The sequence below is a fragment of the Schistocerca americana genome, chromosome 4, assembly GCF_021461395.2.
Source record: "Schistocerca americana isolate TAMUIC-IGC-003095 chromosome 4, iqSchAmer2.1, whole genome shotgun sequence".
NCBI classification, from domain to species: Eukaryota; Metazoa; Arthropoda; class Insecta; order Orthoptera; family Acrididae; genus Schistocerca; species Schistocerca americana.
Window position 1 is genome coordinate 487,972,559 of NC_060122.1, and position 25,808 is coordinate 487,998,366.

General features: G+C 38.4%; 1 protein-coding gene across 1 annotated transcript in view; it reads left to right on the forward strand.

Annotated features, from left to right (window-relative positions):
- Positions 1-24,441, forward strand: part of LOC124612866 (E3 ubiquitin-protein ligase LRSAM1-like) — a 185,757-nt gene extending 161,316 nt beyond the window's left edge. Inside the window, exons 12-15 of the mRNA XM_047141297.1 lie at positions 4,027-4,158; positions 7,596-7,799; positions 21,714-21,893; positions 24,319-24,441. Coding sequence (XP_046997253.1) covers positions 4,027-4,158; positions 7,596-7,799; positions 21,714-21,893; positions 24,319-24,441 — 639 coding nt within the window. The remainder of the gene's footprint in view (positions 1-4,026; positions 4,159-7,595; positions 7,800-21,713; positions 21,894-24,318) is intronic.
- Positions 24,442-25,808: the final 1,367 nt, after the last annotated feature.

Genomic DNA, 25,808 nt, shown 5'->3' on the forward strand with positions numbered 1-25,808 from the left:
GTGCAGTCAGGAGGGTTACGGGAACATAGGATATGTTGCAGAGAGAGTTCGTACCTGCACAATTCAGAATAGCTGGTGTTGATGGGAAGAATCCAGATGGCATAGGCTGTGAAGCAATCATTGAAATGAACGTTGTGTTGGGTGACATGCTCAGCAACAGGGTGGTCCAGTTGTTTCTTAACCACAGTTCGTCAGTGTCCATTCATGCAGAAAGACAGCTTGTTGGTGGTCATGCTCACGTAGAATGCAGCTCAGTAGATCACATGACTGGTTTCTCAGGTAGCTCTGCCTCTGGTGGGATAGGCGATGTTTGTGACATAACTGGAGTATGTGATGATGGCAGGATGTATGGGGCAGGTCTTGCATCTAGGTCTCTTACAGAGATATGAGCAAGGAGTTGGGAGCAGCGGTTATGTAGGAATGGATGAGGATATTGTGTACTTTCGGTGGGTGGTAGACTACGACTATGAGAGGGATGGAAAGGATAGTACGTAAGACATTTCTCATTTCAGGGCACGATGAGAGGTAGTTAAAACTCTGGCGGAGAATGTACTTCAGTTGCCGTGTCCTGGCTTGTTCTGAGTCACAAGGGGAATGCTCCTCTGTGGCCTGACAGTGGAACTTTGGGTCGCGGTAGATGACTGGAAAGATGAGGCACAAAATATCTGTTTTTGTACAAGGTTGGGTAAGTCTGTGAAGACCTTAGTGAGACTGTTGCTATATTTGAAGAGAGCATTTGGGATATTAGTGTAAAGGGAGGTGGCATCAATAGTGACAAGCAGGGCACTGTGTGGTAAAGAAGCAGAAACTGTGGAGAGTCATTGGAGGAAATGGGTGGTATCTTTTAAATAGGAGGGCAAGTTGCGGGTAATACGCTAAAGGTGTTGGCCTGTGAAGCAGAGATTCTCTCAATGGGGGCATAGTAATCAGCCACAATGGGGCACCCTGAGTGGTTTTGTTTATGGACATTAGGAAGCATGTCAAAGGCAGGAGCACGGGGAGTGGTAGCGGTGAGGAGAGAGGTGGACTCCAGGGAGAGGTTCTGGGATGGCTTTAAGGATTTGAGGAGAGACTGGAAATCCTGCTGGATTTATGGAATAGACTCATTGTGTTAGGGTTTGTATGGTTTGTAGGTGGATGAATCTGACAGCTTGAGGAGTCCGTCTGCTAGGTAATCCTGGCAGAGTCCTTCTGCCAGGTAATCCTTGTGGTTCAAAACAATGGGGCGTCCAGGGTGGTTCAGTTTATGAACTTTACAGCTCTGTCAGCCTCATCTCCATAATGAATGAGATATTTTCTACAGTTATTACTAGCTACATACAAAAAACATTGGATTTCAATCAAGCGATGAAAAGTGCTGGGTTTAGAAGGGGATTTACCATTTGTTGGTCCTGAATAAAATTAAAGAAAGGGGCAATGAGTATATATGCTTCTTACTGGATTCATAGATTTTCCAATAAAATCTTTGATAAGAGCCCTTCAGAAGGAAAGCATTGCCCCAGATTATGTATAATGGCAGTCAGATGAAAACAAGACAAATGGAGAAAAAGTAAGTAAAGTGTTTATTATTTCAAAAGTAATCACCACAGCTGTTAACACATTTATGCCACTGCGAGACAAGATGGCCAGTGCCTTCATGCAAAAATGTTTGCAGTTGCCTATGGTGCCATGGTTATACCCAGACGTACATCAATGGCTATGAATGTTTTTCTTCTGTTGCCACCATGGAAACATGGAGCCCAGAAGAAAGGCATTTGAGGCTGTCAGTTTGCTTCAAATGAAAAGATGTATGCCTGGGTACAATTGTGGTTCCATAGGCAGCCGCAAGCATTTTTCCATGAAGGCACTGACCTTTTTGTCTCACAGTGGCATAAATGTATTAACAATTATGGCGATTACTTTTGAAGTAGTAAACAGTTTCCTTACTTTTTTTCATCTGTCTCGTGTTCATTTGACTGCCCCTAACAGTATATTGTGAAGAACCTGTATTGGGGGGGGGGGGGGGGGTGTTCAAAAGAAAATGTACAAAATGACGCTGTGAGTATAATTGAAGTGTTCATTCAAAAGTAATCAGAAGAGGCCTGAGCACAACTGTTCCTCTGTTTCACAAACCAAGGAGTTCTCTGTTTCCGACATGTCTCTGCTGTAGAATGGATGCTCAAGCTGCTCCCAGTTTTACTTGGTCAGTTTACTTTGTGTGATCTTGGAGATGTGGGTGCACATAATTGTGTAGCAGAATCACTCCCTCCATTGGCAACCCACGCCATTTGCTCTTGGTGAACTTGTGTAGGCTACAGAGTGTCTCACATTACATGTCACTTGCTAAGGGCACAGCTTTCAGTTTTGTAGGGGGAGGTGACGACACTAAATTTGCATTCCTAGATGTCTCACTATGTAATCCCAAAGTGGCATATTCAAATTTCATCATGTTAAGTTGTTGTGAAATATTGTACCTTACCATTTGAACCCACCTTACACATCAGTGCTACAGCTCCCATTAGACTTCATAAGGATAAGGTGAAGTTCAGAAGATGAGTCAGGCTAGGAGAATCTATGTCATCAAAACGACTTTCAGCAACTCTGGATAAAATTCTCAAACCCTTAAACTCAATAAAACAAGATGGAACCAACTTTTCTTTTTGTTGATGGCATTGTACAGTTTGCTTCTTGTACAAATGAACTTCAGTAACAACTGGAAAATTTAATAGAACAAATATTAAAGTAGGCCAGAAAATCTGTTAAAATAAGACCGAAATAATTCTTTACCAACATATTAGAAAGAAAATAGTGTAAATTCACAGTGAAGTCATGAATTAGTTGATCAGTTTTTGTACGTATTGCAGTTAAAAGATGATTAATGTATGGACAATAAAATAAACATAACAGAGTCCAAAAAATGACCTGCAGTGCTTTTGGTAAATGATATAGAGTTTTCAAAACTAAGCTTCTGATGTGTGTGATACAGAAAGCTAACAATCAGTGTGTGTTATCATTTTCCACTATAGGTAGTGAAGCAGCAAATTTAAGTGTAAAATGTGAGCTGAAGATTGTTCAGTAAGTCAGTGAAATATGGACAAATGGTGATCCTAAAACAGGTATCATCATTTTGCGACTGTGTTTTAAAGGAAGCTGTTCAGATATGAGTGGCTGACTACATGATCAATGGGGACAGTGACTTCACTCTCGCTAAAGTGTGGGACTCAGCACTTGGCCAGCTGAAGTTACAACATTGTCCAGTAATTATTTCCGCAACTGAAGAAGGTGGAAGAGACACTGAAAGATAAGAGTTCATGCCCAGCATTTGTCAATTGTGTTCCCCACCACTCTATCAACTGTAGTGTGCTGCTGTATAGTGGAGGGGAGGGGTGGTGAGTGATAAGAGTAAAAAGGAGACATAACAATGCAAAGACACTCATTCTGCAGATATCTCATGAAGATGACAGCATGGTAAGCTGTCGAAGTATCGTATTTTGTAAACGACAGTACCTGGTTGGACACCTGAGTGCAGCACAAACTGTTACTATTGTAATGAAAATGTAATGTAGGTGGACAGGAGAGAGTGTCAGGTAAATGGATGTTAGATGGACAATGTAAATTCTTTGTTAGATTTGAAGAGGTAAGAAATGGTTGAGAAAATGACCTAATGGAAAGTGGCAGGATAGAATTACATATAATACATGGTTGGACAAGTGTGGAGGAGGCCTATCTAATTGTAGATTTCAAATGTCTTATGAGTTTTCTCTTTATTTTAACTTGGCATACCTGATAGCCCTGAAAAAGCAATCCCTGTCTAAATATACTACTACTACTACTACTACTACTACTAATTCTTGTTGTTGTTGTTGTTGTAACATATTCCTCAGTGCTTCCGCCTAAAGATATTCTTTATCAAAAATTTATTGACTGTTAATTTTCAGAAACACAGTATCTGTTAAATGTAGGGGCAGCATACTTCGTCTGTTTGTATATGAATTAATTGTTCATTGTTAGAACCTATTTAAGTATGTCTCATATATTTCTTCATAGGCTGAATTAAGTGAGAAGCGGAAAGCACTTTCTCACTTGCTTGTAAAACTGATGGGCCAGCAAGAAGAGCGGCGTAAACAACTTCTCCGAACCTTGAATGAAATGGAGCGTCGAAGGCCACCAGACAAAGAGGTATAGTGCAAAGTAGCCAATACCAAAAAATCTTATTTTGTTCAACAAGTAGTTACTTTGATATGACATATGACAATATGTTTCTTGAGAACCTGCAACTGAAAAGTTGTCAAGTCTAGTATTATAATTTCCCTTCTGAAAGACGAAATGGTTGATTTGGCTGCACAGGGCTTTTAAACTTTTCTTCACCATAATGTAGGACTCTTCATACCTTACAAAAGCACACAGCAGGAAAAATAATGTGTTTAAAGCTATTAGTAGTGATTGTTTACATCTAAGAAAAAAACAGTAGATCTCTAATTATCACGGGTAAAGGAATACATGTCTGTTGTCTTTATAATATGTACGTAATATGAGTATGGCTTTGAAATAATGTCTTCTTTTGTAATTTCTTAAATTTCAGTCGAAAACTAATGTAGTATAAGACTTTAGGGAAATGAAGTACAAAATTAAATAACAACTCCATACTCTTACAGTTAAGAAGAAATATTTAAATTGATTCCATGTTCTGTGAATCATAATTATGAACTCTTGCAATGATATTGAACAAGTCAGTTTTTATAATTGTTGTACATCCTCTCAGAGGAAAAGGTGACAATATGCTGTCCATTTACACAATTTCATATCTGTGTTGCCCTTTTTTTTTTTTTTTTTTTCAAGTAGAATTCGTTGTCGAGCTGATATGAGTTGTGTTTGTATTTGAAATTAATTTTGTTAGCCATTAAATTCTGTACTCACTTAAGTAGGTGGCCAAAGATTTTTATGGCTCATTACCTTACTCCTTTCTCTGATACACTAAGTGTGAATGATGGATAGTGTAGATCATTCCTCTTTAAGCTGTTATGTTTATGAAAGTTGTTGTTCCTTACAAAATGTAATTGCCTGTTGACCACTGGCCTTGCCACAATGGTAACATTGGTTCCTGTGAGATCACTGATGTTAAGCACTGTTGGGCTTGGCTAGAACTTGGTTAGGTGACTGTCCTGTCTACTGAGCACTGTTGGCAAGCGGCATGCACTCAGCCCTTGTGAGGCAAATTGAGGAGCTACTTGATTGAAAAGTAGCGGCTCGAAGCAACGGGCGGGAGACAGATGTGCTGACCTCACGCCCCTTCATACCCGCGTCCAGTGATGCCTATAGGCTGAGGATGACACAGCAGTCAGTCAGTGTTGTTGGGTTTTTCAAGAACTGTTCAGGCATAGTTTTAATTGGTTGTTGATGAAACTTCATAAGGTAGTAAATTTACTATGAGATTGTTGTCAGTGTGCCCAAGTAATAATTGTCTGCAAGAGGTTCCAGAATGTCCATGACATGCCGCTGTGCCATGAGACTTCTTTCAGTCCCTACCACCTGTGACCTGAAGACATACCCAGTGGCTCCCCACACCGTGAAACAATGCTGTGCCACTCCAAAACATTAGAAGAATGGGACCTCTCCCAGGTTGCAGCCATACTCACCAGTGATGATCATCCAGGTTAATGCTGTACCACGATTTAATGCTGAATAAACTGGAACTCTATTCAACCTTGAGGACTAGTGTACCTCCCCTCACATTCCCATGCTGTCCAACATAGGGCCACATATCAAGATATCGCACAATTTGACCAGACAACCAAATGGACACCCACAATGAGACCCCTTTCAAACTCTGTCAGGTGCTGAAATGCTGTCTCATATGAGAATGTAGCATCTCTATGTCCTTCACAGCGATTACTCAAATGTCTGATTCTGTTCACGCCTATACACTACCAGGCTTGACAACAACACCATACGTAGTCAACACCAATCATAGTCAACACCAAACATAGTCAACACTAATGCACTCTGGTGGCTAGTCAAAATGAACACAAAATCCCACAAGAGATAGCTATTCTGCAGGGCAGTGAGCAAATACTAAGAGTGTACTGCTCCAATTTCTAGGTCTCTACATCGATAGCAGTGTTATCTGGAAACGTCATGTCCCCCCAGACCATAAAAAGTGTGGCTTCGGCTACTTTCGCCACTAAGACAGTCTCACATTAGAGACATCAGTATCACAAAGCCCACTTACTTTGGTATTTCCACTTTGGTATTTGGCTATGGAATTATCTTTTAGTTCAATTCACCCACATTAAAGAATTTTTCCCGCAGGAAAATATCCAAATCATGTGCAGAGTCTCTCTGAGAACCTTCTTTTACAGTCTTTGTAAGGAAATTTTGATACTTGCCATCACTACCGAATACGTTTATTCTGTTACGAACTTCATGATTGACAATTCTGTGCACTATGAAATCAATGAAATGTACCATAATCACACTACAAGAAAGAAGGCTGACCTCCATTTTGATTTCAGAAATCTAACCCAGGTACAGAAATCTGTAAAAATGTTTAGTTAACTGTCAAATAAACTCCAAAGATCTATGCAGCGACAGCACATTATTTATAAAATAGAACAAAGATGTGTTTACTTGATAAAACTTTTTATTTAGTAGATGGCATTTTTAAGAGAAATGTGCACTATTTTATGCATATATTTTGACTGTGTTGTTTGTTGTGTATTGTTGTACATGCACTAATCCTTGCACTAAGCTTACTTTAATTTATTTTTTCTCTTTTTGCTTTTTTGGTTCTAGATTTATGTTTTTATTTTATTTTCAACTGCTTTTGTAAATTAACCATTCTTTCACTGAAATCCCTTGTTACATATTCTGTTTAATTTATATTTATTTATGTTTTTATTCATTCCACATTCTAGCACCTCACACACATAAAAGTATCAACATGATACCTGTATCCAACTAGACCGTGCCTATTAAAGCACTCTGATACTCATATCAACCTTCAGTTTGAGGATGCCTTTACTTTTCTTACATACAGACAGCATGATCTTGTAAAAGTTTTCTGTGCATGCAGCCCTGTAGCAGTGTGAATCAGTTACATAATCACCCATGACTTTTCCTCAACCAGCATCATCATCTGGTGTTTCTACCAGGACACTAATGCAAGATTCCTTTGTCAAAGCTTCCTTTCTCAAAGGCCAGCAGAAATAGGGTGAAAATAGCAGACACAGCATGACATGGTTTTGATGTTAAAAGCACTGTAATATGAAATAGTAGTTGTTGAGCATCCAGAAACTAAATAATAATTCAGTGCAGATGACCTTTCTCTGCAGTTTCCAGCAGAGAGCACAAAGTGCAGTGGCACATATGAACTTCTATGGAGAACTTGGGTCAAACTTGATAACATCCTCTAGTTAACTACCATTGCTCATGCCAGAGTCAAGCGTATCTCCATTTCTAGTGACATAGGTTTATCAAAATTGCATAGTCTCTAAATGTAATGTTATCAGTGTAAGACCATAAGTTTTAAACTATGTCGACATTATGTGAAAATTGATTTTGCTTCTTGCATGGTATCAAGTGCTGACACTATTCTAAATTTACCTTATCTTTTACAGTCTCAAGCTGACTTCTGGCTAATGCAGTATCAACGGCTGCTTGATTCACGACCACCAAGTCTTGTTGATCTGGAACGTAATTTAGATCCAGCTTTGGGACATCATCTTGTAATGGCTGGAGTTGTTCACTGTTTGCCCTTTTTGTCAGAATGGGTACATGACACAAAACGCCTTGAGGAACTGACTGATTATGACCTTATTCAGGTTGGTTCCATTGTGTGTCTGCAAGTAATAATTTAATAGCTAAACAGAAAATTGCATTGCATGTAAGGAAAATTTTCAACACATAGGTACAAAATAGTTATTATTATTAAACTGAACAGGGTGAAGTGTGTGACTTATCAGTATTTCCCAGCAGAGTTGTTGCAAATGCATTTATTGGATTTTTTGCCAGACAGTATTGAGTAAACCCCACAATATTATTACAAAACAACTGCCACCATCCAAATTTATCAGAGCTGCAAGAGGAGTCGTGCAGTGCAGAGTGAAGTGAATTGTAGCATTATCCAATGTTTCTTTTGTTTGTTGTTGTAGAATTTAACGAAAACCTATGCCTTCAGTACAAGTAGCATATGAGAGAACTATAGCAGGGTGTAATTCATACAAACTGGTAAAAATGCAACAAGTTTCTTCAGTGTGAGATGAGAGAACTGCTGGTGCAGGAGCACTTGCAATAATGATGACAGATATGAAAGCTTGAGGTTTCAAAAATAGTTTCTTTTTCTCTCATTTCAGAATACTTTCCCTCAAGTCTTTTCTGTCCCTTCTCCAGCCACAAATGTGTGTCACCTTCAGGCAGTGATGATAGCCTTTGGTGGAATTCCACAACAGCTGACATTGCACATTAAAATAAGGAATAGGTGCTGTGTTGTGAGAGGTTTCTGGTTGCCAAAAATTGTGAAAATATTGGTATAGTTTCATCTTTGACATATCACATATTAATTCTTCTCCAGTCTCTATTCTTGCAATAAACTTCAACATTTATTATACATCCAACAACAGATACCACGGTTGAGAAGAGTCTAAAACCATACTGAATTTAACTGCATTTTTTTTTATAAAAGTACTCAAAACTCCATTATTGAATAGCTTCTGTATTGATGACAGTAGATGTCGCCTCCTCCAAGGCTCCCTGCAAGCAGTCCATCTTATGTTGGAAGCTCAATCTCCATGCTGTACTTGCAATCTGCCAGCGAACTCCGAAGGCTGCATGTTGCAAACGGGTACCTCAGACAAATAATACAACACAGAACAAATATTTGCACTAATCTACAATATAATTTGTATAAAAAATGCACACCTGTGTGTTATTCAAATGTGTAACCTTTAACATAACATTAATTACCAACACACTTACAAATTTATATATAATGATGGTGCAGAATGTGGTGTCACCGCCAGACACCACACTTGCTAGGTGGTAGCCTTTAAATCGGCCGCGGTCCGGTAGTATACGTCGGACCCGCGTGTCACCACTGTCAGTGATTGCAGACCGAGCGCCGCCATACGGCAGGTCTTGAGAGACGTCCTAGCACTCGTCCCAGTTGTACAGCCGACTTTGCTAGGAAAGGTTCACTGACAAATACACTCTCATTTGCCGAGACGATAGTTAGCATAGCCTTCAGCTACATCATTTGCTACAACCTAGCAAGGCGCCATTGCCAGTTTATATTGACATTGTTATTGATGTATCAACAAGAGCGATGTTCTCCAATTATGGATTAAAGTTAAGTATTACATCAACTACGTACTTTATTTGCTACTCTAAATTCCCTTAACTGTTCCAGACCTCACGCCAGTCTGCGTGAGCGTAAAGCGTGCATTTCGGCCTCTTCTAGCAACACGGTGTTGGCTCTTCTGCCAACACAATACAGAAAACTTTGTACCTATGGCTCTTATGAGAAAAATACCAAATTTAATCCCGCAAGAATTCATTACACTCAAAGCTGAAATATTACAGTTTTGGTGTCACCATCTGCTGTAGTAGTCAAGAGTCTTAACAACATTTATTATATTGGGAAAGCCTTAAACAGTACATGCTTATGTTAATAATGAATTAGTGAATGAGAGTAACAAGGAAAAATGTTAAGTCGATAGTTAACAAAGTAAGCAAAAAGCATAGCGCCTAGAAGGAGAAGTGCTGTTACTTCTGTTTTCATCATCTCTCTTACAACAGTAGTTGCTTTACCCTACGACAGACTGCGTAGAGGTTGCTTGTGGCTGACTGAAGTAGATTTCTAATGGTGCGGCTCGTAAGACACATCTAGACTCATTGTCGTGTTTTCTTGTGTTTCATGATGTCAAAGAAAAAGTAACAGTAGATTAATATTTACATGTTTGTTTGTAGACTTTTTACACATTTACTGATAATCTGTGTGGTGTATTGAGTTACTGCTATCTGACAAAGAAAACTGCATTAGTCACTATGCTGTGCTATTTATGTTCCCAGATGTCAATCAGGATACAAGTCATCTGCAACAGATAGACATTTTTAGACCCCCAAAGACTGCCAGTGATTTTGTTAATGGGCTGAAGCTATTATGAGGAAATATATTCAATTAACAAGTAAATCATATGCATGTGAAAAAGATTTTGCTGCTGATTTGCTTGTTAAAATGGACTCATTCGTTATAGAAGGAAAGAAGGTCAAAATACTGAGAACAAGATGGACTTTAAAGCCAGGGTCAGTGCCTCTATTTTCCAAACTTTCTGAGCTATTTAACTACTCACTTGAAAGCACGCAAATCTCCTTCAAGGAGAATAGTAAAAAAAACTGTCCAATTTTGTACCAAAACTTAAAAGATTTGTACACCAGTTGCAGTATGTAGAGCTTCCCATTTATTAGACAGTGAGGCTGATGCCAGAAAAATTATCAGCAGTCAAATGAAAACCCAAAAATCTAAAAAGAATGCTAGTGAGAACACAGAATCAGCTACTGGAAGAGAGGGAGAGTGTAATTTTGTTAGAAAAGGAAGTTTCTGCTCTAACACAATCCAAGTCATGTGCATGTAGTATATCGAATTTCCCGAGTAAAAAACAGAAGTTAGTCATAGACATTATGCTTAAGAAGTGGCAAATAACCCCAACTGGTATTTGATATAGTGATGAGTTTATTCTCTGAAAGCTTGCTTTGTAAAATTAAATCACCTAAGGGCTACAAGCATTGTCAAAAGCATGACTTACTTCCTGTGCCTTCTGAATATCTTTTGAGAAAGCTCTGCAAGGGATTTAAATGCTTGTATGGTGTCAACACACATGCCATAAATGCTATCAGAGAAAATTTTAAAAATGAACAGGACAAAAATAAACATTTAGGCGTTGAAATTTTTGATGACATTAAATTAAGGGAAGACATTCGGTTTAATTGCTATTTACGCAAAGTGGATGGATTTGTAGACTAAGGTTATTTATCTCCAGAGGAAGAAAAGTATACTTTGGTGAACCAGGCTGTGGAATTCATGTTTATTCCCCTACTTTATAGCTGGGTCCAACCAGTTGCCATTTATGCAAGCAAAAATGCAATGTGTGGTGATATGCTAGCTAAACTATTGATGCAGATAATCATACAGTTGGAACAAGCTGGGGCAAGAGTGACAAGTTTCACAAACGATGAAGTCAATCAAATAAAAAGGCTTGGATTAAACTAGAAATTGCCGGCAAACCAGGAAATGTTAAATGTAGTATCCGAAATCCAGTAAATCAGGACAGAAAACTTTGGGCCTTTTCAGACTATGTACACATTTAAAATGTATGATGAACTATTTTCACGATAAGAGTAGGTTGCTGCACAAAAATCAAGAAATAGATTTTAATTTCTGTAGACAGGTGTATGCTTTGGACTTGTCCCATCAATTTGCAGGCTTTAGAGCTTGCCGAAAATTGACTTCTTCCCATATTGCCCCTATATCTTTCTAAAGATGAATGCGAAGTTGGCTTTTCAATTATTCAGCAATTCAATTGCAAATGAAATTAAAATTTTCTGCAAAACCAATCCTGAGAATTTGTGGCAGTGAAAACACAGAACTTTCAAAGATATTAATTGATGTTTACAAAACCATTTGCTCAGGAAACAACACATTTTCCTCAAACAGAATGATGGAATCTCTCAGAGTCATGCTAAAGAGTACATTGAAAGTTTTTCAGTATTTATAGTCCAAAGATTTTAAGCACATAAAGACAGGAAAATTTAACCAAGACCCTCTAGGACATAATTTTGGATTCTGAGGTCTATAAGTTGTGAGGACTCTCCATCAACTGTCGATCTTCTGCAGTTATATATGTTACAGCATGTTTGTGTCCCCATTAAGACAGCTGTATCTGCATCTAGGAACTGGGAACCAAATTCTGAACCACCCCTTACACCATTTGTTAATCAGATGCATTTATGGGCTAAAGAAATGGAGGTACAAAACAAACACATTAACTTATCTGCTGAGGTCAAAATTAAGGACAAAATGGTTATAGCGGGCTGGGAAAATGAGTTTCTTATTCCGTATACAGACAACATTCCAAAACAATGCATAGTTTATCACATACACTATGTGATCAAAAGTATCCGGACACCCCAAAAACATAAGTTTTTCATATTAGGTGTATTGTAGTGCCACCTACTGCCAGGTACTCCATATCAGCAACCTCAGTAGTTATTAGTCATCTTGTGAGAGAAAAATAGGGCGCTCTGCAGAACTCATAGACTTTGAACATGGTCAGGTGATTGGGTGTCGCTTGTGTCATAGGTCTAAATGCAAGATTTCCGCACTCCTAAACATCCCTAGGCCCACTGTTTCCAATGTGATAGCGAAGTGGAAACGTGAAGGGACATGTACAGCAAAAGTGTTCAGGCCGACCTCGTATGGTGACTGGCAGAGACCGCCGACAGTTGAAGAGGGTTGTAATGTGTAATAGGCAGACATCTATCCAGACCATCACACAGGAATTCCAAACTGCATCAGGAACCACTGCAAGTACTATGACAGTTAGGCAGGATGTGAGAAAACTTAGATTTCATGGTCGAGCGGCTGCTCATAAGCCACACATCACGCCGGTAAGTGCCAAACAACGCCTCGCTTGGTGTAAGGAGCATAAACATTGGACGATTGAACAGTGGAAAAACATTGTGTGGAGTGACGAATCACGGTACACAGTGTAGCAATCCGATGGCAGGGTTTGGGTGTGGCGAATGCCTGGTGAACAGCATCTGCCAGCGTGTGTAGTGCCAAAAGTAAAATTCGGAGGTGGTGGTGTTATGGTGCGGTCATGTTTTTCAGGAAGGAGGTTTGCACCCCCTGTCGTTTTGTGTGGCACTATCACAGCACAGGCCTCCATTGATGTTTTAAGCACCTTCTTGCTTCCCACTGTTGAAGAGCAATTTGGGGTTGGCAATTGCATCTTTCAACATGATCGAGCACCTGTTCATAATACATGGCCTGTAGCAGAGTGGTTACACAACAATAACATCCCTGTAATGGACTGGCCTGCACAGAGTCCTGACCTGAATCCTATAGAACACCTTTGGGATGTTTTGGAACGCCGACTTCGTGCCAGGCCTCATCGACCAACATTGATACCTCTCCTTAGTGCAGCACTCCATGAAGAATGGGGTGCCATTCCTCAAGAAACCTCCAGCACCTGATTGAACATACACGTGCAAGAGTGGAGGCTGTCGTCAAGGCTAAGGGTGGGCCAACACCATATTGAATTCGAGCATTACCGTTGGAGCCATGAAATTGTAAGTCATTTTCAGCAAGGTGTCTGGATACTTTTGGTCACATAGTGTAGCAGGTTACATTGTCAAAAAGCTTAAAAATCAAAGCAGCTGTGTGAAGTGTGCTCAAACTCTCGTGAGTGAAATGCCATCTGACACAATAGCTGCAACTTTCACTGCCTTAAAGACTTCGGCTCAATATATGGCCTTTATTATTTAACTTATCCATCCGAAAGCATTTTCAACATTCTTTTACATGCTGAAGTAGTTCTTGAAAAGAAACTGTCTTCCATCTCAAATGTATGGGGTGATATAGTTTGAGTGTTTAGACAGCACTGGTGAAATTGTTTTAGGGACAGGTGATTTAGGATGTTGTGTGGAACATAAACGTGACCTTGCCAGTAAATTATTTCCTGTTTTAAGTGCCTCTTTTTCTTTCGCACAAGAGAAATTGGCAAGGGCTCTCTTGTCAGCAAAGACATCATACAAGCTTTCCAGAGTTCTGGCAATTAACAACTACAAATTATAAGAGTGAGTTTATATTATCTTTTATCTCTGATGTTTTAATCTGTATCGTTGATTGGTATGCGCCCTTATAGATCATTTTTTACATGTTAAGCTGTATTTTGAACTTAGTTAGCATATTTCATTTGCTTATTTTATGTGACCTGATGTTTCAGAATTGCCTTAAAGGACACCAGCGTTTTACATTTTCAATGCAGATTGCATAGTTCACTTATCTTATCAAACGCAGCATTTTAAATTTGTGTGAGATCTGACAGGTAAATATAATGAAACGTTCCTCAACCAGTGCAAAGCGATGGTAGAGCTGCATAGTGGCAGGCCCATGGAAACCTGATAAGTGCCTACACATCTTTTTCTAGACCCTATGCAAAAAATGTTGGTTAACATCCAGAGTGAGCTATTTTGCTCTGCAACAGTGTGTATGTGCAATACTTTGAAAGTTCCTGGCTGATTAAAACTGTGTGTAAGATTGGGACTTGAACCTGAACCTTCCCCTCTTGTGGGTGATGCTGTTAACAACAGAGCAGTCCAAGAATGATTCATGAAACACACTTGCAGCTTCACTGCTGCTGTAATTAATCCTCAAATTTATAGACACCGATTGACAGTTTGCATTTTAGTTCATCTGCTGTGTGCAATTTAGCACTCAGTTTTGGGACATTATCACAGCTTCATTTCTGCTATTAAAATGAGTGCGAACTAGAGGAGATGTTAAAGTACATTCATCAAACTACGTTTAACCAAATCTATGAATAAATTATGGCCTCATTAGCAATAAACAATTGTACCACTGCATACAGATGCACACAAGTTGTCCGTACAAGTGATCTGGCCATAGATACTTAATGCTACCCATGTGAAACCTGCCTGGGTCACTAGTAATCAACAAAATTGGTTTCTGCTCACCCTTATGTCCTACTACCAAAATCTTACTACGAGTTGTCCTATAATAGTGTCCTATTATAGTGCTGATACAGTAGACGATAAATATAATGCTTTCCTCAAGACTTTTCTCGTGCTCTTTGAAAGTTGCTTTCCGTTAGAACGTTCAAAACAGGGTACTAGCACAAACAGGCAGCCTGGGTGGCTGACTAAAGGGATAAGAATATCTTGTAGAACAAAGTGGCAATTATATCAAAACGTTAGAAACAGTCAAAATCTAAATGCAGCAGCCCATTACAAACAGTATTGTAAGGTGCTTAAAAAAGTTATTAGGAAGGCAAAAAGTATGTGGTATGCAGATAGAATAGCTAAGTCTCAGGATAAAATTAAAACCATATGGTCAGTCGTAAAGGAAGTGGCTGGTCTGCAGAGACAGGTCGAGAATATAGAATCAGTGCGTAGTGGGGATGTCCGTGTTACTGATAAGTCGCATATATGTACAGTACTTAATAATCACTTTCTGAATATAGCAGGTGAACTAAATAAACTGTTACCTGAAATGCTCCTCCATGATACTGACAAGAGGGAGATTGAGTTAATAATTAAATCACTAAAGACCAAGAACTCTCATGGATATGACGGGGTGTCTAGCAGAATACTGAAGTATTGTTCCATGTATGTTAGCTCAGTACTTAGCCATATCTGTAACTTTTCCTTTAGGAGTGGTCGGTTTCCTGACCGATTAAAGTACTCGGTAGTGAAGCCACTTTATAAAAAGGGAGACAGGGATAATGTTGACAATTATAGACCTATTTCTATGCCATCGGTGTTTGCTAAAGTTATTGAGAGGGTTGTATATACAAGGTTACTGCAGCATTTAAATTCACATAATTTGCTGTCAAATGTACAGTTTGGTTTTAGAAATGGCTTAACAACTGAAAATGCTATAGTCTCTTTTCTCTGTGAGGTTTTGGACGGATTAAATAAAAGGTTGCGAACGTTAGGTGTTTTCTTTGATTTAACGAAGGCTTTTGACTGTGTTGACCACAAAATATTACTGCAGAAGTTGGAACATTATGGAGTAAGGGGAGTAGCTTACAATTGGTTCGCCTCCTACTTTAAGAACAGAAAGCAGAAGGTAATCCTCCGCAATATTGAGAGTGGTAATGATGTTCAGTCCCAATGGGGCACTGTTAAATGGGGTGTTCCCCAAGGGTCGGTGCTGGGGCCACTGCTGTTCCTTATTTATGTAAATGATATGCCTTCTAGTATTACAGGTGATTCAAAAATATTTCTGTTTGCTGATGACACCACCTTGGTAGTGAAGGATCTTGTGTGTAATATTGAAACATTATCAAATAATGTAGTTCATGATATAAGTTCGTGGCTTGTGGAAAATAATTTGATGCTAAATCACAGTAAGACTCAGTTTTTACAGTTTCTAACCCACAATTCAACAAGAACTGACATTTTAATCAGACAGGATGGGCGTGTTATAAGCGAGACGGAACAGTTCAAGTTCCTAGGCGTACAGATAGATAGTAAGCTGTTGTGGAAAGCCCATGTTCAGGATCTTGTTCAGAAACTAAATGCCGCTTTATTTACCATTAGAACAGTATCTGAAATAAGTGACATTTCAACACGAAAAGTAGTATACTTCGCATATTTTCATACGCTTATATCATATGGTATTATTTTTTGGGGTAATTCTTCTGATTCAAAAAGGGTATTTTTGGCTCAAAAACGGGCTGTTCGAGCTATGTATGGTGTAAGTTCGAAAACCTCTTGTGGACCCCTATTCAATAGTCTGGGAATTTTGACACTGCCCTCACAGTATGTATTTTCTTTAATGTCGTTTGTTGTTAGCAATATTAGCTTATTCCCAAGAGTTAGCAGCTTCCACTCAGTTAATACTAGGCAGAAATCAAATCTGCATGTGGAATGCACTTCCTTGACTCTTGTGCAGAAAGGAGTGCAGTATTCTGCTGCATCCATTTTCAATAAGCTACCACAAGAACTCAAAAATCTTAGCAGTAGCCCAAACACTTTTAAGTCTAAACTGAAGAGTTTCCTCATGGCTCACTCCTTCTATTCTGTCGAGGAGCTCCTGGAAGAGATACAAAATTAAGCAAATTCCAGTGTACATTTTTTATTTTCTTTATTTAAACTAACGACTTGTCGCCTGAATATGTTTCTTATATTTCATTTTATCTGTTTCTACAATCGTGTTATAATTTCATGTATTGACTCGTTCCATGACCATGGAGACTTCTCCTAAATGTGGTCCCACGGAACAATAAATAAATAAATAAATAAAAAATTAGCTTAGATGGTGATACCCTCAGTACACCTAACACACTGTCAGCTTTCGGTACATCAGCTCCAATCCAACAGTCTTACAATTTGCCATCACTGGATGTCAGAAATGTTTCTAGTCATGAGCCATGAGCTTTTGCTGTTACATCCCATGTATTGTCTTCTGAAATAAAAGGGACGGTGAGTCACAGCTTACAGATTACTAACAAGCAAGGACATTTACATTAGTTTTGTTAACTGTTGCAGTAGGGAATAGATCTCTAGCTTACAAAATAGAGGAAAGGGCATGGAGAAACAAAACCTTAATTCTTGCAAGATACAGATCAAGGAGCAGTAGGATACGATTAGGTGGAAGTAAATCAATAACTGTCAGCAACAGGTCTGATTCAGAAATTTTGTATCTGCTTTCTGCCATTGAGACAAGTATTTTTCTTTTAGGGCCAACTTTGAAATGTGATTGACTTGCCCTTAACAAGAGGTGTACCATAGTAGTTCATGTTGGCATCCAAAGATTTAACCTTTGTATTTTGTAATTTGGTTGTGAGTGATTACGTTGGAGGTGTCTTACATCTCCTATTTTCTGGACAAAGATATTATCTAGAACAACATAAATTAAATTTTTTCTCTAAAACTTTAAGCCTTTCTAACTCCACAGTAAAACTGTCTTAAAGTACTTGTAGACAGTAGAGAAAATTAACTTGTAGAGTTTACAGTCTTGAGACACACACACACTCTGCCGCTATCTGTGCCATAAAAGTGTATTAAATATCTAAAATTAAATTATAAATGACTTTTTAAAATCTGATTATGAGTATTTAAATTAATTAGTATTAAATATATCTTTCTGATAAATTTGGACTGTGTAGAACATAACATAGATCCATATTTTGTGTACATATATTTATTTTGTTGAAATCAAACAATGGAAAATACAGTATAGAATAATGACAATATTATGAAAAATATAGTCTGCTACTCACTATGTAGAGGAGATGTTAAGTCACAGGTAGGTACAATGAAAAGACTGCTATACATGTTAGCTTTTGGCCAAAAAGCCTTTCTCTAAAGTAGAAAACACAACACACACGCACATGCACACATACAGAACTCACACACACATGACCTCTGTCTCTGGCCACTGAGGCCAGCCATTCCTCTATCTGGTAAGTAGTAATTGATCCTTTTCATAATATTATTGTATTTATTTTGTTGGTTGACATCTAAGGACCATGAAGAGCTAACAACCATTATGGTCTGATATTTCTTATTTTGTTCAAGCCAGATGTTCTATCATCAATGCACTATGCATAGCACAGTATTCATCCAGCCATTTAGCACCAGTTGTTCATGTCTCATCTCAAAAAGTCCCAAACATCATAGTAGCTGTTCTGAAGACATCTCAGTTTTGCACATCTTCCAGCTCTATATCCATTTCCTCTATTTTCTCCTATATTCAAATACAACAGTATTCTTTTGTTTGGTTGTAAGTCAAAGATGTTGAAAATACATTTCAGCCTTTTGGAATCATTCATTCCCATTATGTGGCCATAAAACTGAACTGTGCATTTGCATTGAAATTTTTGTCTGTTGTGGAATATATTTCTTTTTTTATTTTTTATGTACATCCCATTTTTATAATTTGCACTTAATATATTCTGTAAAATATATATTATAACATAACAACATGTATCAAATAATCAGATTACAAATTTATAAATGACTCCTTTTCTTCAAATATTTAGTAAAATATTTCACAATCATTGTCTGTGTTACATTGTTGTAACTGTTACCTAGATACAGCAGGACTGTGAACATTGCTTCTACCATATCAAGCAGAAATGGTGACCCATGTTTTTCTGTCAAATCTGTACTATTGCAGTATGATTCAGCATGGTACAAATATTGTAAACAACTTGAACAAGCCATGAACAGTTGTGTAAGATGTGTGTGAATCATTTTGTTGTTTCATCACATCAGTTGGTTGGTTGCTTGGTCGGTCGGTCAATTTGGGGTAAGTGACCAGACAGCGAGGTCATCAATCCCATCGGTTTTTGGAAGGATGGAGTTGGAATTCGGCGGTGCCCTTTCATAGGAACCATCCCAGCAATTGCCTGAAGCAATTTAGGGAAATCAGATAAAACCTAAATCAGGATGGGTGGACGCAAGTTTGAACCATCGTCCTCCCAAATGGAAGTCCAGTGTGCTAACCACTGTTATCACAAGAGTCTTTCCTATGCTGTTATGGTGCATCTGACCAGATATGCAACATGATTTTTACACAAGCTGTTTTCTTAATTGGTTTCTTAGCCACCATAGTCCTCTAAACCTTTCTGAATGTCAAATATCTGTCATCATTCCACAACTGTAATACAAGATCTGATACCCATCAGCTTGACTGCACCTATGGCTAACCCTAAGTATTTCTCCATATACTTCTTCATTTCAGCCTTATGACCTGCGAACAAATTGCTCAGTAATGTGCCTCTGAACCAAATCCACACTGCATTCAAGAGGAGATTTCCTATTATCAGTGGCAAATATTTAGTTTCAGTGTATCCCAGTTGTCTCACAGCTGTCCCAGTTAAATTCACAATCACCATACGAGAAGTCAAAATAAATTATATGTTGGTGATGCAACCCTGTTTAGCATCCAGAATGGCAGAATGGAGGTTTTTTTACTGTGATGCAAAATTCTCTACCAGGTTGTTGGCAGATTTCAGGTGGGAAATTGGAAATCCCCGAGAGGATCTTGTTAGCTTTTCCTTCTGTGGTTTATCAGAATAGTTTGATTCCAGTATTTCAGTTTTAGTTAACACAAATGTTCATATTAAGCAGGTACGGGTCACTGACATCTTCAGTCTTCCAGCTAAGACTGCTGGCAGACAGGTAGAGATAGATTTCGGGAAGATGCACCACTCATCAGAAAACACAAGGACACAACTAGTCATGATAGCCAGAGATTATGAACTGAAGTCCTATTTTGTAAAGACTTCAAAGAAGGTGAAGTTTTTATGATGGTTACAATTTTCATGATCCTTCACATTAGAAGACTTGGAAAGCAATCCTGTAGTTAGCTTTCCATGACGACATGTCTGGCCAAGTGCTGTACCAGAATAAAACGTCGGACAAGTTCCCTATTATTAATGGGCTCAAACGACGTGTCCTTGCGCCAACGTTGTTTGTTTTGTCCCTAGCAGCCATGCTCTTTGAGACATCGTCTGTAGACAGGAGTAGAATTCAAATACAAATTGGATGGAAGGCTATTTAATTAGTCCAGGCTGCACTCTAAAAGGTTCACAAGTCTCACTCAGTAACTGAACTACAATAAGCTGATGATGATGCTTCTTCAGCTCACACACCAGCAGAGCTGCAACTGTCTGTAAATTGTTTCAGTACTGCATATAAATGGTTTGGCCTGACCACCAACAGCCAAAAAACAAAGGTGCTAGCACAGCCCACTCTCAGAACTGCCTTTCCAGATCTCAATATCTCTAGTTCCTGCACACCTTTGGAACAAGTAGATCACTTCCTCTTCTATGAAGCATACTATCAGCTAATTGCTCCTCAGAAGAGGATGGGGAGAACTGGAAGCATGCTGCACATTTTGCTTTTGGACATCTCCTACATCAGGTCTTCCTGAATAAAGATCTAACACTATGCACCAAACTGATGGTGTGTCAAGCAGTAGTTGTTTCTACTCTGCTCTATAATTGTGAAGCCTGGACACTATATCGCCATGATCTTAAGATCTTAAACCAACGGAAGCTTGGATACATTACGGACATCAAATGGGATGACTTTGTATCAAACACTATGTTTCTTGAGAAGGCAAAGATGTATAGTATAGAGCCAACATTATTTGTCACCAACTCAGATGGATTAGGCATGACCAGCGAATGAGAAACAACAGACTTCCTTGGCAAAATTTATACAGTGACGTGAGCACAGCTAGAAGGCCTTGTGGTGCTCCACTAAAGTGCTATAAGGACCAATTTGAGAAGATCCTAGAGAGTCTAACAATGGCCCAAGTAATTGCGGTGCTCTTCTGAAGTGCTATAAGGATAACTCGAGAGGAACCTTAAGGGTCTAAACATTGACCCAAGTAATCGGTGTGCTGCAGCAGAAGATCGTAAACAATGGCACATAGCTACTTCACCTGCTGTCGTACATTTTGAGCAGGAACGTTGTAGACAGGAAAATGAAAAACGGCAGAGATGAAAACTTCGCCAGGCCCAGCCACACCCTCCGCCCTCTATTATGTGTAATGTATGAGGCCGCATGTTTCATGCCAGGATCGGTCAGCTAAGCCATTGTAGGCATCTCCGTACCTGAACTGCCTTGCAATAATGGAAATGCAACAAAAAAGAAACTCTGGTACAAGTATCAGCCGACTACGAGTCAGAGTGAATTTTGGTAATGTTGCAACAGTACTTGACTGTGCAAAGAATTGCATGTGTGATCTTTGTTTGAGGGACAGTTTAGCCTGCTATTGTGTGGTAGGCAACGCATGAAATTGTGAGAAATAAAGCAAATAACTGACAGACTTCCATGTTAATATACAGTGGTTATGACAACTATATAAACAGATATTTTGCTAACCACATATTTGGAATCCAGTGATTACAGCAAAACTAAAGGTTTGACACTTGCTGTAAATGCTTTATTTATTTCTTAAGTTCCTTTTTTTGTAGGCTGGCATTAAATCATCAGAAGATCGAGCAGCCATTAAAAAAGCCACAATGGAATACTTGCAAGAGAAAACAAGTAATACATCAAGTGTGGAGCCTCAAGATGTGCCATCAGCCCCATCTCTTCCAGAGACAGAAACGCACAATATGGATGCTGAATGTGTAGTTTGTCTAGATAGACAGGTAGGTAGACACAAAAGTATTCTGCTGACAAATGTATGGTGCTGCACATTATTATCATAAGACAAGTACTGTATTTTACGGACTATAAGACACTTAGGACTTCAACAAGGACCTTAATTTTTAAGCTGTTTTTCTTTTAAAAATAACATTTTTACTATTTTATTGTTAGACTGCAAAGCCAGACTAAAAAAAATTCTCAGTTTATAAAACCAAACTGACCTTTAAAAATCCCTGAAAGTCGTCATCTGAACTTTCTTCTTCTTCTTCTTCTTCTTCTTCTTCTTCTTCATCGTTGTCCTTTCCATATGTAAAATGGTCTTCACTGCCATCGAGAGCATTACTTATGTCACACTTCTTGAAATATTTAAAGATAATGTCTTCTCTCACTCTAGATGAGGACTGTTTTATCCACTGTCACACTTGTTTGATTGTAGATCATTTTAAAGCTCCCTTTGGCGTGAATTCATGTTGGGTCTCAGCCATCATCCATTTGTTCCATTCCTCTCTCATATACATTTTAAATGGTTTATTTATTGAGACATCAAGAAATTGCGATTGTGAAGTAAGTCCTCTCAGAATAAGAGCAACCTCTGTATTTCCCTTTCTCAATTTCTCTCTCACAGAATTTTTCAAATGACTACTAAACGGGTCTAGAAGAAGAAGAGAACTCTTCTTCAATAAAACACCTTTCCTTCTCTCCCACACACTGTTACTCCATAACTTCATATCAGCCTCATCCATTCAGCCTTTGTCATGTATGTGAACAACACCACCTGTTGGTATTTCTGATGTTGACATTGTTTTTGCTTGAAAATGATCATTGTATTAAGTTTGCTGCCATCAGCACAACATAAAGAACAACAGTGTAGTGCATTTTTTCATGTCCACTTGTTTTTATAGTTACAGTTTTAGGACCGCTTGTGGCAACTGTTCTGTCACTAGGCACATCAAATGTCAGAGGTGTTTTGTCCATATTCGCTATTGGGCTTAGTTCCACACCGGTTTTCGTTCGATGTTGAATAATAAAGTGATGGAAAGATAATATTTTCTCTTCATACAATTGTGGCATTTTCTGAGAAATTTTGATTTTGGTTTGCATGCTAAGTCCATGACACTTCATAAACCTGTAGCACCAACCAACCAACTCCACCCTTAAAGTCTGTTAAGTTCCACTGTAGTACTAGCTTACGAGTGTGAATTTGAATCAATTTTTTATTCCAGTGCCATTTTGATGGTGTCCTTGAATCCATTTCAGTATGTCATCTTCTAGTTCTGGCGATTTTCATTCAGTTCTCTATTTGCACATTTAGTTTTCCTCAGATTTTTCAGTTCTACACTAGCCCATCAATCGCGAATGGTTTTTTTCTGTTGGTGCAGGGCTGAACTGCCACTCAGCTGGTCTGTTTCCATGTTCTTCTGCATATACTATTCAGTTTATAGCCCACATCATATGAATACCTTTTATGTTTTTCCATTACAAAACTAGCTACTAACAAAAATATTGTATTGTTACCGATAACACAATAACTTTCATTTAAAGTTCACTGGGAACATAGACTGCAATGACAAATCATATGCTAGACAGTGTTCTGGGATTGTGATGGCAGGGTGGGAGGGAGACAGTATTAGCAAGCTTATGAATGCCCGCAACTCATGTTCGTTGCATTCGTGCACTACTGCTGCCGCCATTTGACTCCAGTATTGCCAGATAGAGAGAGGTTTCCTGCGACATTGAATGGCCATTTTTAAGACTGGCAGTAATTTTAAATCAAACACTAGACATTTTATATTAATTTTGAGGATAAGTTGCACCTGAATTTTGGAGGCAATTTTTTGAAGAAAAAAGTACGTCTTATAATCTATTAAATACCATATAACTTTATATCCTCTGCCATCATCAGCTACTGCTCCACTCACCATACTACTGATATTCAGTGTATTTCACCTTTCCTTTGTTTAGTGTATAATTTCATGATCCCTCATTATTCTGTTCATCACAGATTTTGTTCATCATAAGAGTATGTGTTATTTTTAACTGCTGTGAATTTTTATATGGAAATGGATATTCAGTTTATCAATTTGGAAAACTATCTAAAATAAAACTAAAATTGACTGTATTTTTTCAGTTCAAATTTATAATGCAGCTGGCTAGTTTCACTTCCTTCCTTCTGAAATCATTGTAGTTTTGTTGCCACAAGAAGGATACTTTTTTTCTATCTTGAGCATTAATCAGTATTCTCAACAGATTTATTTGAATTTTTCTTGTTATTTATAAAACAACTGCAATATATTTTGGTGAACATTACTAAATGCTCCTTTCATTGCTGCGTATAAGAGCCTTGAAATTTTTCATCAGTTTGTTAAATATAAGCTCAATCAAACTCTTTATGCTTAAAAATATTACTTCCAAAATTATCTTTTTCAGAGTGACATCGTATTTGTCTCATGTGGTCATATGTGCTGCTGCAGTATATGTTCCAATCCACTAACAGAATGTCCGATGTGCCGAAGCAACATCGTGCAGAAGCTGCGTGTTATAATGCCATAATGTTTAGTGTGTTTGTTCCAGAGTAGGTACTGCAGGTGGTATTTCATAGATTCTAGTCAACTGCTGTGATCTGACACAAAATATATTGTGAGGAGAAAAAAACAAATTTTCAGATGATATCTAGTTTGTAATTATATATTTCTGTAATCAATTGACTTAAGTAATAACTATTCATATGCTTATAGTGTTGGAAAGTGCAGTGGATACTCAGTGTAGTTAATAGACTATAGAAGCCAGAGCTTTCAGAAAATGCTCATCAGCATGTACTATCATGGCATATGAGCACTATTTTTCGAATGGTTTTTTTTGTTATGATATTACTTTAAATTAATATTATTGGAAATTTTTAACAATGAGCCAAAATCCAGCACAGACAATTAATAACAATTCATACGTGACTCCTCCGCATTTTTATATCTTCATTTGGCAGTGGACTTCAAATCCCTATCTGGACATCCTGATTTAGGTTTCCTGTAGTTTCTCTAAACTGATTAAAGCAAATGCTGAAATTCCTCCTTTCGAAAACAACATGGCCAATTTCATTCCACTGCTGTGCCCTGTCTGTGCTTGTGCCCCATGTGCAACATCCCACTTGATCCTTTGATCACGATTAAGCTTTACCTATACGGACATACGCAGTCTGTTCAAAAAATTCCAGAACTCTGTCCTTAAGATTTTTCTGTACTTACCTTTTACTTATTGTGCATGGTCTCCTCTTCGGGAAGCAGTTTTGGTATGCCTCTTGCTAGATCATGGAAAGTGCCGCTGCAAATTTTCCTTTATCTTGCCTATTGTTGCAAATCTTTGTCTTTGCACTGGGGTTTTCAACTTTGAAAATAATTTAAAAAAATCTGCACGGGCCAGGTTGGAGAGTACAGAGGATGTGAGAGAACATTCATTTTGTTGTTTGTGCAGTAGTCAAGCACCAACACGGATGAATATGTGGTTGCGTTATCATATTGCAAGACCCATGAATTGTCTAGCCACATTTCTGGCTCTCACATTTTCTTGCAGGCATCGCAAAATGGCCCGATAGTACATTTGATTAACAGTTTGTCCCTATGGCATGAATTCATGATGAACTGATCCTTCGAAGTCAAAGGAATAATCAGCATGGCTTTGACACTTGACCTGACCTGATGAGCTTTTTTTGATCTTGGAGAATATTTCCTGACCCACTGTGAAGATTGAACCTAGGTCTCAACATCATAACTGTAGACCCACGTGTCACCAGTTATGATTCTCTTAAGGAACATCTCGTTCTCATTCTCGCGAACCAAAAGCTCTTCACAGATTGCAAGGTGAAAGTCTTTTTGGTCTTGACTCATGAGTCATGGGACAAACTTGGCAGCAACACAGTGCATTCC